General features: G+C 40.1%; 1 protein-coding gene across 2 annotated transcripts in view; it reads left to right on the top strand.

The window, feature by feature from the left end:
* Window positions 1–20901, top strand: part of BNC2 (basonuclin zinc finger protein 2) — a 457477-nt gene that overhangs the window by 138776 nt on the left and 297800 nt on the right. Inside the window, exon 1 of one of the 2 annotated variants that reach the window (XM_074994932.1) lies at window positions 15748–15991. The exons of the other annotated variant lie outside the window; for it this stretch is intronic. Coding sequence (XP_074851033.1) covers window positions 15989–15991 — 3 coding nt within the window. The 5' untranslated portion in view covers window positions 15748–15988. Of the gene's footprint in view, window positions 1–15747; window positions 15992–20901 lie in introns of those variants that run through there. 2 annotated transcript variants of the gene reach the window in all.

The following is a 20901-nucleotide window of genomic DNA, read 5'->3' as shown; positions in this document are numbered from 1 at the left end:
ATTATTCTATAGCACATCTTCCATTTCACATAGAGAAACATGCTGTCAAATGGGGTTCTATAGTTTGAAAAAAAAAGACGCCATCTGAAATAAAAACAAATGTTGTTTCTTTTGGTTCATCTACTCTCTAAATATTTTTAACTTTTATAAAGCAGGCAAATTCCATTTTAATTACCCTTTGCAAGTTAGTACAGGCATGGAGGATGATATTAGGAATCAATGTGACACACATCCATGCAACTCAGTTAATTCTCTTGGTTACCATGCTTTCACTCCTCCTTCCCCCACCTAAATTAAGACCATGTTTCAGGAGTATCAAGGAAGCATTTGATTCATTTTTTGAATGCTCAGTCTTCTCAGAATTATTTGCACTAGCATTTCATAGTCTTTTTCTTCCCCTTTGCCACACAGCTGTCACTAGTACAGGAGGAGGACTGGGGGAGGGAAGAATGCGGGAGCCTTGCTAAAATCGTGTCACGTAGCACTAATTCATCTGCTCTCATTAGAGTGAGCGAGGGACAGCAGTGATGGCCAAGAGCTGCACTCCACACATGACACACGAACAGTTTGGGGAATAGAAAATTGCTTTCTCAGGAAGCCTAGCCAATTAAGGACTTGACCATATTGAATGTCAAGTGTTAATTTAGGTTTTTCTTCATTTTCCCAGTAGTAATGCGGGTCCTGTGATGAGCAAATACATGTCAAGTAAAAGTTGATTGCATGAAGGACCTGGGTATTATATGTCACTGACAAGTCACAAATGTACTCTGGTCTTTTAACCCCTTAGGTGAGTCCTAGGGTGGGGTGGGGGGTAAGGAAGAGGGATTAACTGTATTATAATGATAAGAATTTGTAGTTTATATTAGGGAGAAGCCTGGGTGAGCCAGACAGAAATAGAAATTCATGCAAGAGACTAGGACAGGAATCTCTTGCTATCATTGCACAAATATACTTTTCTGTGTTTTATAATTAATAATAAAAATGAGGTAAACACCCCCACACACAACTTACACACTCCTCAGGATTCTTTAGTGTTGTAAATATTCCTACCCGTATTCTATCCTCAGTCATGTTGCATGGTCAGGGGTGGGGGTGGGGAGAAAGAAGGTTAGGATACTGCTGGGAATAGAAGATATTCCTGTGTGGTTACTGTTTTGAAAGAAGTAAACCAATGGGAACTGGAGATGCTTAGCATTTCTGGATTTGGCCAATGTAGAATGTTTGGGAAAATGTAAATGTTAAAAGGGCTCGGGCATTTTTGGTTTTGTATCAGACAAATGAAGAGGAGGAAGAACATTAGGGAAATGCAAGACACTCCACTGAAAACAATTTATATTCTGTCTGGTGTATTTCTCCAAGTTAATTTCTTAGCAATTAGTAACCCACAGAAGGCCTGCATTCTTTCATTTCATGTTGTATCTACCCACAGTGTGGGGGGAAGACTTCAGTTTGTCTAAGTGATGTAGCATTTACTTTTACTAGATGTGGATACTTACATCTATAGCTTCTTATTTCCATACATCAGCATACTATTTACATATGAATATTCTGAAAATGAGGGAGTGTCTGTTGCTGTTGCAATAGCATACCTGGCAATAAATAAGTATCCCACAATGAAGTAGGCATTACTGTTTGATACCAGCATGGTGAGCTGGCAAATCTGCAAACATTTAGAAAGTTGTCAATGCCGTTTTAGTTTCCTTTAAATTAGCATTTAGGAATATAAGTCGTTAGATTTCCTTTTCTGTTGGTTGTAAAAACAAATACCACAAACAGTGCACATTGCAGCTGGTCAGGAAACATAATGGCACAGTAATAAATATGATTTGAAAATTCCAGTTTAAAAGGTTTCCTCCACAGTCTTGGATGTAGTGCTCGTCTGCATCAAGATTGAGGCGGGTAGTGTGAAGTTTTTGCAAGAAGTGACTGTGTTCTGTGGGCAAGCAGACAATCTCATTCTCTGTTGTTTTCACTCTCATGATTTTCATGAGATCGGAAAAGGTTAGATGAGAGGATGGAAAAGACCTCTTAAGTTTTAAACCAATCATGAGTATTTTCAGATCAGATTTCAGTTTTGTTTTTCAAAAAGAAAAAAAAACCAGTCCTGTCTGTATGATTAAAGAAAATTAATTTCCATTAAAAAAAATCAGGAAACAATTCCAAGAATCTGACCCGGAACAGAACTGGTGTGTTTGTGTCAATAATAGTCTATTTTAATTTATCTTGTGCGTGTGAAAAGTAGCACATAAACTCTCCTTATATGCCACACTATCCTGGGAACAAAATATGCTCTCTTCCCCAGTTTGTTCCTGTGTTGGAAAGCAGTGTCTGTAGAACTAATCTGTCATCAAGAATAGTATTTTAATTACAGTGTAGACCTCAGCAGCTTCCCTTCTGCTAGGTGTGCTGAGGGACTTTGCTAAGTTTGCTTAAAGCAAATTCTGATGATGGCATCTTTGGTTGCTGATGCAAGTTTTTTCCTCCTCTGTGGTGTCACTTTTGACGGATGGTACCTCATGTAATCACCCACAGCCAAGAATGGCCTTTCTTGCTACTCCCACAGCCAGAAAAAAAGGGTCCAAAAATCCCACCCAAACAGGACAAGCTATTTCTGAAGCTCCATTTCCCAATGCTAAAGCAGAAGATGCCTCCCTTTGCGCATGCTTTTGATAAATTTAAGAAGTCAACTCACTGACACAGATGGATAATCCAAGTGTATAGGGTGAAGAGTTATAAATTAACACATTATTCCCTCTTAATGTGAAATACTTGAGAATGCATTTTCTCAGTCCCCTGACATCTACCCAGTGAGGGCTCACATTGTACTTTTCAAGTGGCATTGATTTGTTAAAGCGCTGAATTAGCATCTCAGGCCAGCTGCCTGTTCCACGGTTGTGTTGTTGGGTTCATACTCTCTCTGCCTTGCTTCCTGCTGCCTTGGCCACACACGGGGCTTCAGCCTGCTTACCCCAGCTTTTAAACTCTGTTATTTTAGCCAGTCCAGGTAATACTCTCACCAAATGTACCTTCCCTAGCCAAGTAAATTCACCTATTTCTCTTTTTTACATAGTGCCCGAAGTGCACACCTATGTATATGAAAACAAAAAGCAGTCAAGTTGCACTTTAAAGACTAGCAAAACTTTCTCATGCTCCTCTACTAACGTCATATATGCCATCATGTGCCAACAATGCCCAGATGCTTTGTATATTGGGCAGACTTCTAACATCCTTAGACAAAGGGTCAACGGGCACAAAACAGACATCAAAACACTCCAGATCCACAAACCAGTTAGTCAACATTTTAATGGAATGGGGCATTCTGTCAATGACCTCAAGGTATGTGTGTTACTGAAGAGACATTATCGCTCCGTTTTAGAAAGAGAAGTGGATGAACTGACATTTATATTCAAATTCGGCACATTAACACATGGTTTAAATCGTGATGGGAACTTTCTGAGTCACTAGAGGGGCTCGTCTGCATACTTGACTCAATCTAATTCTTGATCTCCCCCCTCCCCCCCTCCACTCTCTGATTTGCTCACCTTGATTATCTTTTTCTGATTTGTCCTCCTTGCTTACTGTTTTTGGTTCTCTGTGTCTTAAATAGTGAGTCTGTTCTGGTCTGGCTATGGTCTGAAGAAGTGGGTCTGTCCCACGAAAGCTCACCTAATAAACTATTTTGCTAGTCTTTAAAGTGCTACTTGACTGCTTTTTGTTTTGATAGTGTATAGACTAGCATGGCTTACTCTCTGTACCTATGTATATGGTTGGTGCTTTGGTTGGATGGACTGGGGCTGGGGTGGGAGAGATTGGTAGCCAGGATGGATGGCTATTTTTGATCTTTGATTTCTGTTCTTTTATTTTGTTTGCAATGTGATAAAATCTTCTGTACAGCCACTGAGTGAAAGGGAAAGGAATGAAGAAATGAGGGAATATTTGTATGTCAAAAAAGATGTTTAAGTGCTCTATTCAACTACAGGTCTTTCATCCCAGTGTTAGTCTGTAGTACTTCTATCAGGCATCAGGCTGTTCATTAATAAATCCAAGAATAGTTTGTGCTTTTGAGTAGTATGGAAATTTGCTATTTATTACCAATTAATTTTTGATTCCACTTGCAAGCTGATGATGCAACAAGATTTTAAAAATGTAATTGTCTCCCTCACTTCTCTTTCTGTCTCACTCATTTAAGCTGCGTCTGCACTAGCCCCTTCCTTTAGAAAGGGATATGGGAATGAGAGAGGTCGGAAGATGCTAATGAGGCGCTGCCATGAATGTGCAGTGCCTCATTAGCATAATGGCAGCCGCAGCAATTTGAAAGTGCCACTTTCGAATAGCTTGCTGCTTGTGGAGACGGGGTCTTTCGACAGGACCCCCATTCTTCGAAAGCCCCTTCTTCTGAACACTAGAAAGTGGCACTTTCGAATTGGTACGGCTGCCATTGTGCTAATGAATTGTTGCATAGTTATGACAGCATCTCATTAGCATCTTCTGACCTTGCTCATTACCATGTCCCTTCCAAAATGAAGGGGCTAGTGTAGACACAGCTTTAATGTTTTCACTATAATTTCATACATTTCTAATGGTGGAACCTGACAGATTTGTAGCTGTCCCTTAACTAACTATATTAGAATACTGATACGCGTATTGTGGTAATAAACCTTCTGCATGTTATAATAGCGTTACACAATTTGTTTAAAACCTCTAATAAAATGATGTTTTTGTTTGTGGTTCCTTGGTATGGAAACTTGCAAAGTTTCTGAAGCTTACAAAGGGACTATCCTATTAAGTAGCATTGAGGGATAGAATGATGCCCTTTATACTTCTCATTCATTAATTATGCACTATTTTGCACATTATTTTTCTGTTACCAGTGTTTATTTATGATAGTTTAATGCTGCAGAAAAATTTATCTTAAACCAATTTTTAGGAATAGAAAACTTAAGAATACTCGGAAAGAATGTACCTCTTTGTGATTCCTAATATTACGTATTTCTTTTAGATGGGCTCCTTTTCTGGCTTTCTATGGTTTTTCCTCCATATATAAATATACTGATTAACTCATGCCTCATACACAGAATTGGAAGGAGTATGAAAATTCAAAGAAACTTAAACATAGTGACTTGACATCATAACTAACGTTGATATATGAAGCTTCCAGGCAACAATATAGTATTTAGTGCTAATTTAAAAGTTATTCTTATTGAGAAAATCCTGCTTTCTGTAAAGGCTATGAGATACAAGACTTGAGCATGGCTACGTCTACCCTACCAGATACATTTGATTTTATGAAATATGATTTTAGAATTCTGGATTTATAAATTTTGAGTATTCTTATTTCCCACAAAGTCCACACAAACTTGAGTTTGTGCTGCCACACTAGAGAGGCTGAACGTCACCTGTTTCAGCAGTGCGTTGTGGGAACCTATTCCACAGTTCCCTTAGCTCTGTATTTGGTGCCCTCCTCCTGGGCCCTGCTGCACCCTCACTGCTGGCAGCGCTCATCCTGCTGCCTGGTTCCCAGCTCCCCAAAACTTGGGGGAGCCGAGAAATTGACTACTGCTGCACCTGGCTCACAGGAGAGGGGAGCCAGCTGCAGCAGGGAGCCAGGATCTGCACTGATCAGTTTCCCAGCTCCCAGGAGTGGCAGGGAGCCTGGAGACAGGTGCAACAGCACCATGAGTTTCCCAGCTCCCTGCCACTTGCAGGAGTAGGGAAACTGACCAGGGCTGATGTGCTAGTCAGTTTCCCAGCTCCTAAAAGTGGCAGGGAGCCAGGAGACAGATGCAACATCACCATGAGTTTCCCAATTCCCTGTCACTTGCAGGAGCAAGGAAACTTATGAGAGCTGCTGCAGTGGTCAGTTTCCTGGCTCCCTTGAGCAGCAGGGAGCCAGATGCAGCAGTGCCACTCAGCCTTTGGAGGCTAATGAATTCAATTCAGAGACATAGCATTTCCACACTAGCCTTCATTTGAACTTGACACTACATCCACCTGATTCATCATCATCAATAACCATGGGCTCAGCGCCCATTGGTGTCTGATGCCTCTCTCACTATTTCCTTCCATCTTTCCCTATCCAGTGCAGAGTGCCTTAGTTTCTGTAGACTAGGTCCGCACCAATCTACTTCATCATCTATCCATTCTCTCTGGGGTCTGCCTCTCCTATTCAAACCATCCATTATGCTGAATACTGGGGTCTTGATTTCTTGTTCATCGTTCATTCTGCAAATATGTCCAAATAGTTGTAGCTTCTGTTTTATAACCTTCTGCAGCAGGTTCTCTTTCGGCTGTATCTTCCTGTATAATTGCTCATTGGTGACCTTCTTCTGCATCCATCCTATTCTCAGAATCTTTTGATAACAACTCCTTTCAAACGCCAATATTCTTCTTTTCGAATCTTTCGTTATCACCCCTCTCACATCTGTACAACATGCTGCTGAATACACGTTTTCAAGACGCCCAGCTTCATTCTTAAGCTAATTGCTTTGCTTTTCCAGATCTTATCCATCACCTTTAAACTCACTCTTGCTTTCACTATTCTATTCTCTATTTCTTTCTTAGTCTACATCATACTTTATGTTGCTCCCCAGGTATGTGAACTTCTCTACATTTTCTAGTTCAATACCATCGACACTGATCTTCCTTTCTGTTTCCTTATCTCCAAATACCATTGTTTTTGTTTTATCGATGTTCATAATCAGTCCGTACCACTTCCCTTCTTTAACACCTGCACCATTTTCGCTAGCTTTTCCTCATCTTCCTCAATGATAACTATATCATCTGCGAACCTCAAGTTGTTAATTCTTTTCCTGTGCACAGATATCCCTTCTACCTCTTCCTTGATCTTATCCATCGCTCTCTCCAGATGTGCGATGAAGATACTTGGCAATATTGGATCTCCTTGTCTTGTACCTCTACTTGTTTTAAACCAACTTCCCAACTCCCTGCATGTTCTCACTGCTGCCTCTGCATTATCATTATCTTTCAAAAACCGTATCAGTCTGCTATCCACTCCGTGTGACTCCAACACCACCCAAGTTACTTTCTGATCTATATGGTTAAATTCCTTTTGAAAATCGATGAAGCAAGTGTATACGTTTTTGTTCTTTCATCGAGCTTTCTCCGCTATCAGTTTTAGTGCCAATATCTGCTGTATGGTACTTCTATCTTTTCTGAAACCTGTTTGCTCGTTTGCTATATATTCTTCTATCTGCGATCTTAATCTCTCAGTCAGTATCATCATCAGCACCTTACCTAAATGACTCATTAGGCCAATCATTCTGTAGTTCTTGCACTCCAGTGTACTTCCTTTCTTGGGTATTGTCACTAGCACAGATCTTGTTCATTCCTTAGGCGCCTTCCCTTCTTTCCATGCTATATTACCTAGTCGGTGTATTTCCTGAATCATGCTTTCTCCGCCGTAGTTGATCATCTCTCCCGTGATCTTATCATTTCCAGGGCTCTTAGCTGTTTCACTGCTTTTTCTACTTCCTCCTTTGAAATACCGGTCTTGCTCCCAATGCTCGGGGGAGATATCTTTTTCAATTCTTCAATCAGTCTTTCTGAGACACTTGGGTCCAGCTGTGCTTTGTATAGATGGGTGCAATATCTCGTCCATCACTGCACAATCTTCTCCCTGTTCATGAGCACTTCTTCGTTCTCATCTTTGATAGCCATCTGCTTCAGTTGCCATTTCCTGTTAATATTCCTGATTGTCTTATACACCTCCCTAGTCTTACATTCACCATAATACCTCTCGATATCTTCACATTGCTCCTCTAACCATTTCTCCTTATCCTTTCTGGCTGCTTTCCTTACCTCATTGCATTTCATCCTATATTGTGGTTTTGCCATCTCAGAAACATCTTTTCTGATCTTCAATGCTCTTTTGTCCTGAACCAACCTCAGTGTCTTCTGGGTAACCCATTTCTTATTGATCTTTTCTTCTTCTGGAACAGTCTGCTCACTTGCCTCTTCTATAGCAACAGCTATCCCTACGACTCTCTTATCTAGGTCTTTCTCTGTGGCGATATTCTTAATCTTCTCTTTGAGCGCTGTTCTGTACGCATTCCCTGTTTCTTCCTCATATAGCCTCACCACATCTCTTCTTTTCTTAAACTGTGTCTTACATTTTCTTTTGAGTTTTATCTTGATGTTTGCGATCACTTGACTGTGGTCTGTGTCTATATCTGCTCCTTGGAAAGTTCGGCACTGCTGTACTGATGTTATCCATCATCTTCTTATCAAAATCATATCTATCATGTTTTTGGACTTCTTGTCATTCGATCGCCATGTCCACTTCCTACAGTCCTTTTGTTGGAATCTTGTGTTGCAAATCACCATCTCATGCTCTGTAGCAAACTCTAGTAGTTTCTCACCTTGTTCATTTCTTTCTCCATATCCAAACCTTCCCATGACTCTCTCCCAACCTTCGTTATCTGTTCCAACCTTCACATTCCAATGTCCTCCGATGATCAACACATCTTTCTTCGGTATCTCCTCCACCGTCTTTGTCAAGTCTCTATAGAATAGCTCAATCTCTTCCTCTGTACTGTCCGACTTGGGTGCATACACCTGAATGACTGAGATGTTGAACGGTTTTGCTTTGAATTGCGTGACCATCATTCTTGCACTCACCGGTTTGTATCCTAATAATGCTCTTCTAGCTGGTTTGCTAAGAAGGAATCCAACTCCTGCTTCGTGCTTCATTTAGTTTCCTGACCAAATGACTTTGCAACTGCATATCTCTCCTGATCCTGTCCAACACATCTCTGCCAGTCCAAGTATATCACATCAGTATCTCTCCATCTCCTTCCGAAGTAGCTCTAATTTTCCAGTTGCCCACAGTGTTCGGACGTTCCATGTTCCAATGGATAGCATATGTGTTAGGTGTAATATATTTTCGGTAGCCAACTTGTCGACCCAATCCTGATTGGTCTATTGGTATCGCGTACCTTGTTTATCCAGGCGACCTCCGAGCTGGCATCTTTTAACATTTAGTTGTACTGGCATCAGATTTCATTCGTATTGTTTTTTGACGGTCAGCGCATCAACACACATCTGACCAACCCTCCTCCTTCATCCGGGCTTGGGACTGGCCTGGAGCTCTCAGTGGCTTCGTGGCGGAGTTACCCACCTGATTCCAACAATATTATGAAATCGATATTAGTGCTCTCCAAATAGAGCTAATGGTATTTACAGTGAAGACAGTCACTTGGTACAATCATGCTAACTGCCTTAAATTTGAATTTATCTTGTAGTGTGGATATAGCCATAGAGTATAGGATGAAGCTTCTTGTGTAGATTCACCATCTCACAATACACTCTTCCCAGGGAATAGACAGCTGTGAAGTGTTCTAGGGCTAGACTTTAGGCTTTCATTATTTAATATGTTCACAGCATTTTACAGGCTTAAAGGAAGACACATTCTCTGCAGTTAGGTACTTACAATCCAAATCTAATCCAATACAGGTTAAGTTGTGGAACGTGTTGGCCGAACATCCTATCTTGATTTATTGGAGACATTTTTGGTAGATTGTACTTGTCAAGTTAGTGTGGATATGTAGTGGTGAGGGGATTAAACAACTTTGTCTTTGGACTGGGGTTTAAGAGGCTGATTGAGACCACCAGTCAGAGGAAGGCAAGTCATATTGTTACGAAAACAAGTTACCTTGTTCCTTGTACCATGGAAGCATTGCCATTGTAGTTTTGCGCAACATGCAGAGACGGACAAAACATGCCCTGCTGTGCAGATGTTACTGTGGGATTTTTCTTTATAGCTCCCAAAAATATGTAAGATGCCTCATGATAAACAACAGAGTCCTTACCCTAATGTACATGAAACGGCATAACAAGGGGCCAAGAAAACTGAGGAAATATAGAGATAACATTATGTAGTTACTCAGCAAACAAATGCACATAGGATATTACACCTTTTTTGTACTTTTTTTAGACAAGTTTTCTTTAAAAAAAAAAAAAACAGAGACGTTTATTTAGTTTTTTTCTTAGCAAAGTCATTTTTTATGTCCCGTGTGGCAGAAGTAGGTCTCACTCATACTGGAGGTATGAATGCATAATTGTTTGGGTTTTCCTGTGTCCATGGCTGTGTCTACACTAGCTCCCAACTTCGAAAGGAGCAGGATAGGTAGAGTGTTGGGAGATTATTAATGAAGTGCTGCAGTGCATATGCAAAATTTTGAGGAGTAAATGGACTTCAAAGTAGCTCGGGCTCTTGGAAGTACCTGCAGGTTAGCTGCAGCTACATGCAAGCGGGCACTTCAAAGTTGAACACTTCCAAGTTGCCATGGGGGAGAATTAGCTTAATGAAGTGCTGCATATGTTGGCAATAGGTCTTGTTGCAAGGAAAAGTTCTGGGGCTGGTGTTCCTGTGGTATAGACTGTGGTTGTTGGTGAGAATCCTCATCAGGTTGGGAGGTTGTCTGTAGGAGAGAATTTCCAGTATTTCCAGTAACTCTCAGCACCTTCATAGGAGTGACTTTGATTTCAGTCATGTGAGTATATGGTGATACTGTTTCCCACAACAGCCAGCTCCTGGCAGCCTAATATTAAGTTCATTCCAGGTTGCCAGAGGGAAGATTTCACTATCTAGATATCTATCTCAGTATCCAAAAGACAGTGCAGCCCCGCCCCAAACTCTTAGAGGATGACAGTCATCTCAGATTCCCCTCCAGAGATGCAGGAACATGAAGAAGGAGCCAGAAATAACTAATTAAAGATTTGAATTCCATCACTTGAAACCTCCTCAAGGCTATGCAGCTGCCTTCTCTGGCATCAACCTCTGAATTGTCTCCAAAATCTGAATGCATTTGTATTGTTCAAGAGGAGCGTCAAATGAGTCACCAAGATGTAAGCTTTCTTATGGAACTTCCACATAGAATAATTCTGAAGCTAAGTATGTATACATAGGCCTTTCACCAGCAACTGCCTGGTATGTACATTTCTCAAAGAGAGAGAGACATCCTAAGATTGATCTTTCAGTGGTGACAAGTCCAAAAAAGATACTTCTTCCCCTTGAAATTCAGCGCTTCCTTTTTCTGTCTTGTTGCTTGTGATTTTGAAAAAACAAACCAAACCAAAACAAACAGCCTTGGTGCCTAAAGTACGTTTTTTTTAAACGGTTGACTGTGTCACTTTGTATTTGTCAGAGCATTCTCCATCTGCTCCAGCATTCTAATAAGTGTATTCTTAATGCCAAGAGCAAGGGTCTGCAACCTTTAAGGACTTCTTTGTGATTCCCAGTAGTATAATTTCAAAGTTAAAAATGATAAACGTCTAAAATCTCCAAAATGAGCAACTCATATGTAAATAGCAAAAGATATGTGATCTCAAAATGTTGGATAACTTTCCCAGGTGTCCTCCAGAGAGAGAGAGAAAGCTTCGCAGTGAAAGTCAGGAAGACAGTGGTACAAACACGCATGGAAAGTGTAAGGAAATAGAATATGTAAAAAGGTTGTGAACGTCCTGCAGCAATCATGTATCACATTACCAGTCATTGTGGCAGCATCTACACTTGCATTCCTCTTTTGAAAGAGGCATGCAAATGGGGGAAATCGAAAATGTGAATGAGGTGCAGATTTACATGTCTGGTGCCTCATTTGCATTTTCTTCATTTGAAAGAAGAAAAGCAGTGTAGACGTGACTCTTTCGAAAGTAAACCCCATCGTCAAAAGAATCCTTCTTCCATTTTTTTATGGGGAGAAGGGTTCTTTCGAAGATGGGGTTTACTTTCTGAAGAGCCGCGTCTACGCTGCTTTTCTTCTTTCGAAAGAATATGCAAATGCAAGCGTAGATGCAGCCTTTGCATTTTCTTACAGTAGGGGTTACAAAAGGTACGGTTTGATGTTATTTATTAAGGATTGTCTTGTATTCACCTGCATTGCGACTCTGAATTACTGAGTTTTTTATTGAATTGGAAAAAAAACGGCTCTTTCTTCTATTTTGGTTGCTGACCCCTAGGATAGACAGTTACTTTTGAACCCTGTACGAAATACAAAGTTAAGGAACCACAGAAAACTGAAGGCATTTGGAAACTACATTTTGACAACCTCAGATCACTTTCTTTTTTACCATGTGGTTTATTTTTGTTTTGTTTTATTTTAGGGAGATGGGGGTAAGGTCAAGAGCTAGCAAAATAGTCATATGACAGATAAAAGTGCACTTAAAAAAACCCAGCATGTGATGGCCTTGCTACTGATTCTGTGGCAATAATGGCAGATTTTTCAGAAGGGAAAATCACTTTCAGTAACAAGGGGTTTATGACCAAAGGTTATTGCTTTTGCTTCTGGTACCTGTGGTCTCAGGTTCTGATTCACTGGACACCTGGCTGGCAGAATAAAGTTTATGAGAGTGAGACTAATTATCCATTAGAATAATTTCCCAAAAGTGTTGATCAGTGTTCCTCGCTAATCTTTTCTATCCATTTGTGTCTTTTTTTCCATCCATGTGAAGATTAAATTTTTCTTTGTGCACCAGCAGTAGGAACAGGGTCCTCTGCAATTGTGCTGGGTGGAGTTTGAACATCCTTAGTGGCTACACAAGCACACAACTTACAGGGAACACTGGTGTTGATCGATTTTTCCATCACCAGCAATTTTAAAATCAAGAATGGATTTTTTTTTAATATTTTCTAATTCAAAGGGGATTATTTTGGGGGATGATTCCATGTGGTCAATAATATACAGGAGGCCTGACTAGATGATCACAAATGTCCCTTGTGGTCCTGAAGCATAAACCTCTATGTGAATCTACTAAAGAAATACTAAACAGGAATAATTATTATTTTCTTCTGGTAACTGAACAGTTATAATAGTGTTTATGCTCATTTGATTCTTCTCTTCAGTCTGAACGGTGTTCATCACTTTGTATACTTATACCACAGGATCTTTTATTTTTGATAAACACAAAGCAAATTCTACTCTGTTTTCCAATAGATTTTAAGCAATTCTTTTTTGTTAATGAGAAAACAAACCCCCAAATATCATCAGTAATATCAGTTGAAATCAAATGCCAGAACACTGAACTTAAGGTGAAAGAAATTCCTAGGATGTTGAGATTTCATATGCAAAACTGACAGTCCTCAATCGGACAAGACACATGGTCCTTTCAGATACTTATGCTTCAGGGCATAAACCAGCCTGTAACATATTGGGGTTCTGAAGAATCTCTGAGCAGGTTTGTCCAGTACTGGATTTCATTCACCTTTCTCTGAATTGTCTGGTCCTGGCAACTGTCTGATCTATAATGACAGTTCCGACATTCCTAGGAAGTGGAGTGCAGAACCAGGTTAGAATTTCCTAAAAATGTGTGCTCCCAGAGGAGCGTAGGTCTCCACTGAAGTGACCTGGACTCGATCATGGTACACATATATTTGCTCAAGCTGGTAGTGAACAAGTGAGTCTTGTTGCATCAAGAGCAAGATATTAGGGAAAATTGTTCTGATGCTGATGCTGCAATTGATGAGGGAGGTAGTATCTATTTAGTATGTCTAGTGAAGACCTAAATTGACTGCAGTGTGCTCTCTGGTTGACTCCAATACTCCACTGTAACAAGCTAGGTTGATGGGAGAGTGTCCCTTATCAACACAGCACAATGTAGACACCCCAGTAAGTTGAACTAAGCTATATTGACTCCAGCCACATTATTCATGTCACTTGAGTACTGTAACTTAAGTCAACCTACCAGCAGTCTAGGTAAGGCCTTAGTTAAGACTTGGTCATTCCTGCACGCCATCTTCACCCACCGGGCCTTTGTACATTGCATCCGTAGTGCAGTGTTTTCTAGCTAAATTTCTCCCTCTACTTGCTAGGTAATTAAGAGTCTGGCCCTGACTGTGGTCCCAAATTTCAATAAGTGAGTTGTCATCTTCTTTTCTGATGTAAATAAGCATATCTTCTAATGTTTCAGTGGGGTAACCTTTTCGTCCTTCTGTTTTTATTAACATTTAATTCATATTGTAAGCTCCTTGAGGCAATGGATCCATCTCTGATCTCATTCTGTAAAGCATTACGCACACACGTGTTGGTGTGTAAATAACAATATGTTCATTCATAAATCAGGTGTCATGGATTACAATCACTTTCTACTTTTACAGAACAAAGAATGTATTTTTTTTAACTTCCTGATCTGATTTCTGAAGACACTGATCTGTAACAAGCCACCTGAAGTATGTCTAAATAACGTTTTAGATTGAGCCTCTCACCCAGGGCTGACAGAGTTGGGTTAGCAAGGCTCACACTATTGTCATAAAAATAGCTGTATGGAAGTGTAGTGAAGCCTAATTGGGGCTGGGCTGCATAGCCAAGCTGGAACTTCGAAGCTCTGTCTATATAACTTGTGCTGGAAAGTTCAGTCGCACTTTCTCCAAAAGACTATGTATACAGATCCTTGAGATACGAGCTGGGGCATGAGTTCCCTTTTCCTGCCATAAGTTCAGAAGTATTGATACGTGTATTTTCCAGTGTGTGGCGAATGTTTCCTTACCTGTTATAGTGTCTTACTAACAGCTTATAGTAAAGAAAGTATAATTCAACTATGGAAGAATTAAACTGGGCAGTTAAGAAGTGGGTGGAATCAAAGCAAAGAACTACAAAAATCTCTGCCCAGAGATTGGCTGTGTTGTTGATCATGCAGATGAAAGGGGAAGAAAATCCAGGAGTTGATAATACATGTTTATAACATCAGAAATCAAAGTAACAGTTAAATAATACTTTTATCCTGGTGTTATGGCACTGTGCTTCCTATGTGTGTTGGAATAATGCTGTCATGCTATACAAAAGGGCAAAGAAGGACAAACAAGACACTTAGCACTTTCCTTTTCAAATCTCCATTCCTGTTAATTGTTAAGGAAATACTTCTGTTTTAGTACAGAATAAATAAAATACCACTAGACTGCCAAAGTGCTGGCAGCTTTGGAAACTAGTCCGTTAAGGACACTGATGTATCTGAAATCTCATAATGTGATTGCTGCTGGTAAATGGAAAAAAAAAAAAACCAAAAAACACACATCCTTAAAAAAAGGAGAGGGTGAGGAGTAAGGAAGTTTAGGCTTAAACACACAACTTTCACTAGAAACGACAATAACAAGTTCTGTTTTTTGTTTGTTTTCTTAAAAAAGAAGACAAACCCCCACACCCTCCGGCAACTGACCAAGTGCCTGTTGAAACTGTGAAGCAGATTATTAAGAAATGCTGGAACTGCCTGCTCAGTGTTGTGACTCTGCAGAAGTTCTGATGGGGCACATGCATCACAAGCCTGTCACACTGCAGAAGCAGGTCGGGGTCATGGTGAAGAGCAGGGTGTTGCTGGATAAGGTTGAGGAAGCAGAGGTGGCCCCTCTGCTCTGTGTGTGGGTCTGTGTACTCCTTTCCCGTCAGAGCTGGCCCAGCACAGCCAAAAAAGCGGTTCCTTGGCAAGACTTAATGGCAGGATGATGTAGTCTGTTGTGACTAGTGCATTCCTTTCAGGTTAAACTAGGGAAATGGCATTGTGTTAAAATTCCAAGTCGCATGAATGTTTTATTGCCACAAGTGCATTCAGGCCTCAAGGGGAGCGTGTGTGGTGGGGAAAGGGGGAGGGAGGGTGACTGAGAGACTCAGGAACTATCAGAAGAACACTTCCCTTGGAAAATTTTACCCGGCAGCGTGAAGCTGACTTGCTGTGATAGCCGCTTAGAAGTTTCGCTTTTCCTAAACTGTGGCTTTTTAAAACCTCTCAGTCCAGACAATTAACAGCTGAAGAAAATATGACAAGACACACGCAAAGAGGTTGGGAGAGAGGGGGACGAAATGCACCAGAAAGGAGCTGAGTTGCCTGCTTGTTTAAACTGCCAGATCTCTTCCCTCCTCTCCCCCTCCCTCCTCACTACCCTGCTCCCAGAACTGTTTCCCCCTTGGACCCCCCTTCTCTGTCTGCTGAAGGCCAGGAGTGATCTGTTAACTGTACACCACTGACTGGGAGGCCAAAGCAGCTCATGGTACTGTATGTTACCATTACTACTCCCTCATTCCTTTTTACGTTTTTAAACATTTCTTTGTAATAATGGTTTACATGAGTCAGAAGGATTTAATTTTAGACAACAGAAGAACAAAGTGAAGAACAAATAACTAAACGCTGTGCATTTCTGGTTTTTTTTTAATGGGACAATAAATCCATCTAATTTACGTTAGTTGCAATTAATGATTTGCAACAATTTTAAATAGGATTATTGAATACAGAAATAATGCAGGGTTTGGGATAGCTCTGGGGATATAACTCTTGCAAGGAAATGTTGTTCTGAGGTCATGCTCATATTTTTTAATTCCTTTGAATTTTCATAGGCTTTGTGGGTTTTTTATTTATTGACATGATTTTGTAACAAAAAGTCTACTTATAAATTACTGAAATTTCATTAGTTCATATGTTTGTTACAGGCTTACATTGTTTTCATTTGTATGTCTGTGTTTATGTGGCTTAATGTGAAAATAATCTGTGTAGATATATGTATCTGTGACTTAAATGAGGCTTGTGGGTGTTGAGCATTTTTGAAAATCAGGCTGGTTTTATTTAGGTGCTTAGCTTTAGACATCCCAATATGAAAAAGTTGCCCATAAAGCTTGTGTCTGCATGAACATGCCCAAGTGCCCCAAACCCCAGGAATTGCGTTCTTCATTTGATTGCATTCTTGCAACTTCATTGAAGTCAAAGAGTTACACTTGTGTAAATGACAGCTGATTTTTTTCTGACAGAGATATGTTTCGTTATATAAATATCTATCAGGATCTGTACTATTGGGGTATATATATGGGCCTGTGTATGCATTAATATTTTATATATACTGACCATGTATGGCCGGGAAGTGTAATACTTTTTAGTTTTGTGAGTAAGAATTGATCATACTCTCTAGTTATGCAATATCATGCTTAACAAATTAAAATGTAGCATTTTGTAAATCATTTTATAAGATTATTGATACATGAAAGGTGCTCGAATAAAAGAATTAGTCTAAATTGCTCATAATATTAGGAGTGCTAAAGTAACTACATTTATCCAGTCTCTTAGTTGGGGCCAATTGGCTTAGCTCCATCTGGCCCACAGTGTATTGATGTATTTGGTTTTTCAGTGATGTTGTATAAACTCAATTATATACACACATGCCTGAATGGTCTGGATGCTACAGGGTGAAGAATACCCATCACCTTGTATGTAAGGGAGGAAGTTGGAGAAATATTGCCAGCCTTGTTCTTAAAAATGAAATTTATAAATATGCGTTAAAGAGAATCTCAGAGATAAGGGAAATTCCCCCTTGTTGAGTATGTACATATGTGTGGATATGGAACATACATACATATTTGTTTGATTGTATATAGATTTATGATGTATATTGTAATCTGTGCTTAAAACTTTGCACAATACACATTCACAGTCCAATGGAATACTTTTTATATTTTACCATATAAAGCACAGTATATTAAATATTTTCTCATTTATTAGTGTGTGTCAGGAATCCAAGTAAATGTTACTAAAAGAATGTAATGTTTAAAAATTTTAAGAGCACAGTAGCTTTTCATGTCCCATGTGATTTTTGATTTTGTTGAAAAGTTAGGAATTATTCATATAGGTTTGGCTACATGATTTATATATTTTGTTTCTATAAAATGGATTATTTTGTCAGATAAACATAGCTTTAAACTGGTTAGTACCCTGTTTATGATGATAGAGGGTTTCTTTATTGCTTGCTGTTATCTTTAAAAAAAAACAAAAAACAAAAAGAAAAAACCTCACCGACTACATTGTCAAGGCTTGCAGAGAGTCAGAGCCTCAGTAAACAATCAGCTGTATAGCAAAATTATGATTTATTTACTTATTCAGTCAGCCCTTCAGGTTTTAGAACTCAACATTAAAATCTTCTGTAGATTCAGAAAGTTATCCACTTTGTTATATTTTTGCAGCTTTAAGAAGTTCTGAGTACAAAAATTTAATGAGAGCTCCCTTTTAATGATTGGCAAATGAGAAACTTCTAAATTAAGGTTTTCAGAGGAAAGTGGCAAGTTGTATGTTCAGACATACAGATGATTTGCTAGCAACTATCCTATTTCCCACAATTCTTCCATACATTTCAAAAATTTGCATCTTCAAAAGTTACTGAAAATGTTTTTAGAAACAAGAAGCTGATTTTCTGCGGTCTTTTCTCCTTGAGTAGACATTTATACTTGTGCTACTAACACTGACTTCTCTACTCATGCCAGTAATATGTGATTTACTTGTGGGGAAATTTTTCATCACTGTGCATGCACAGAATTCAGCGCCTCTGAAGAAAAATGATTTCTGATGGTGATGCAAAGGCAAGCTGCAAGAACGGTCATACGTCTTCACCTCTGCAGTGCAGGTAGTCAGTTTGGGCACCTAAAGCAGCTGGTGGAGAGAGTGGAGAGGTGGCGGGGCTGGGCAGTTGTGCATGTGTGTGGGGAGAGACTGGAAGAGTTAGGCGTGGGGCAGGCTCTGTTCTCTCAGGCAGAACCTGCTTTGTGAATTGGTCTCCTTATTCTTAGTAAATAGTGTAAAACTTTTAAGGCTCCTTTACACCATTCTGGCAATGTAAAGTTATCTTATTATAAAGGGTAATATGGCCTTATAAATGTTTATAGTATATTAGTGATTAGAACTGGTTTAAATTTTTGGATTGAAAAAAGAAATAATCCTATCAAAATATGTTCCATGAACTGTTTTCTACTCATCTGTTTGAAACAGGTCAGTAGTCAATATAAATAGTGAATCTGAGCCCTAGGCCTCACTTGCTCTTGAGTTACGGTGATCATCTGTCCTGTTTTTCCTGGGACAGTCCTTTATTTAAGCTTTCTCACAGGTGTCTCGACTTTTATAAGATAATGAGCTAAATGCCCTGTTTTATGTGGGGTTTCTGTCCCCTGGTGCCTAGGTGGGGCAGCTCCCGCTGCCAAGGAGCACCTCTGTGGGACAGCTACCCTGTTCCTCATTGCAGCATTGCCATGGAGGCCCTCTGCTGGGCAGCTGCCATGTTCGTAGACCCCTCGCGTCTTGGGCAGTAGCCCCCACTGCCCGTGGGCCTTGCTGCTGCAGGGTGGCTGCCTGGTTCCTTAGTGCCCCATGCCAGCAGTGCCCTCTTCTGGAAAGCTCCTCCATAGGGTGGCTGCCCTGGCCCATGGCATCCCACACCTCAGAGCTGCAGCCCCTGCTGCTGTGGAGCTCCTCTGTGGTGTGGTTGCCCCATTCCCTGGAGGGGCAGTCCCCACTGCCAGGGAGCCCCTCCCTCAGGGTATCTGCCCCCCGCCCAGGTGTCCTGCACCTCTGGGCAGCAGCTCCGACAGGCAGAGAGCCACGCCGGAGGGTGGCTGCACATTTGCTTGGCATGTTGCAGGTTTCACAGCCCCCATTCCCAGCATTCCACCATAGAGCAGTGGTGCTGCACCCTGGAGCAGCAGCCCCTATCTCTGGCACCCGCCACAGGGAGGCTGTGGAGCTGTCATCCCCAGTGCCTCATCACGGGGCAGGAGCCCCTACCACTGGGGAGCTCTGAGATGGTACAGCAGCCCCACATCCCCAGAGGCCAGGTATACTGTATTTGCCATAGGGAAATAGGGTGACTACATCTTTAGTTGCCTTTGATGTAAGACTGAGCATATTGCTGCACATATTTGTTTACTAATAACTAGAAGTAAAGGGTCAATACTAGCTAGACTACTGGAAGAAAGGGATGGTTTGATGATTTCCTCCAATGGCCCCCTTTGTTCTCTCCTTCCATTGTAGTACAGTTTAAATAAACTATCAAAATAATAAAAACTAAATTGATGACACTGGATTATTTTGACGAAAATGCAGAATTTTGCAGAATTTTAAAATACTGTGCATAGAAATTTTAAGTTTTGGTGCCAAATTCCTTCAGGAGTACAGTTTACACTTCTTCACACTCATTTTTCAGAAGAATAAATGACTGTACAAAGTGTAAAAGTGTTGGATAATCAGTTCCAAGGGTGGTGTTGCTGTGTTGATAGACTAATAATGTGCCTGCGTGGTGCCTGGGATTTTAAAAATTTCAGGTACTCAGAAATTGTGAGGTGGTGCCTCCTCAAAGTCCTGAGGTCAGCTTAAAAATTGTGAGCTTTTTTTAAAAAAAAATGAGGGTTATGTTTTATTTGCTTTCTGGTATCTGAGCCTTTATGTCTCACTCATTTCATGCTTCCAAGCCTCTTTTCACACACACGAGGGCTGGAACCTTACTTGTTTAAATTAAAGCTGAGATATTCACATAATGAAATGCTTCCAGCAGCTGGGGCTTTAAGAAGAAGAATCAGATATTACAAGAGTTGCTATAAAATAGTGATAATTGACAAAATTGTACTGCATTTCTTCTCAGCTGCTTCTGAAAATGCTAGCCTAAGGCCTATTTTACAAACAAGATTTGTGCACTGGTATATCCACGCTAATTTAGTCACACTGGTACAAATGTCTAATACAGAAACACTTATCTTTTAAAATTATGCTTAAACTTTATTCACTTAATCATTATCTTAATTAATTGAATTAATCTAAACCACTATAAGCATGTTTTAAACTGGTTAAACATGTCTGTACTAGGAGTTTAAAGTGGTCTAACTAGGTCATGTTTTAAATGGATTTATTTACACTGGTACCATTTTTCTGACAGAGACAAGCTCAGATCTGTGATTATTTCTGATGCATTTATGTTTCCTACTAGGGATGGATAGGTTCTTCACATGCAACAGTGAAAAAAGTTCAAAAGTTCTTAACATTTTTCCTTTGTGATAAGAGTGAGATATGATTTCAAGATTCATTTTTATCGGCATCAAGTTTGAGCCTTGCATACCATATCAAGGAAGATTAGTCTCAAGGAAAAAAGCTGGAAGGTAG

Source organism: Carettochelys insculpta, chromosome 5 (assembly GCF_033958435.1).
Source record: "Carettochelys insculpta isolate YL-2023 chromosome 5, ASM3395843v1, whole genome shotgun sequence".
Taxonomy (NCBI): Eukaryota; Metazoa; Chordata; order Testudines; family Carettochelyidae; genus Carettochelys; species Carettochelys insculpta.
The sequence above is the reverse complement of the archived record's forward strand: the minus strand, read 5'-3'. Positions and strand labels throughout refer to the sequence as shown.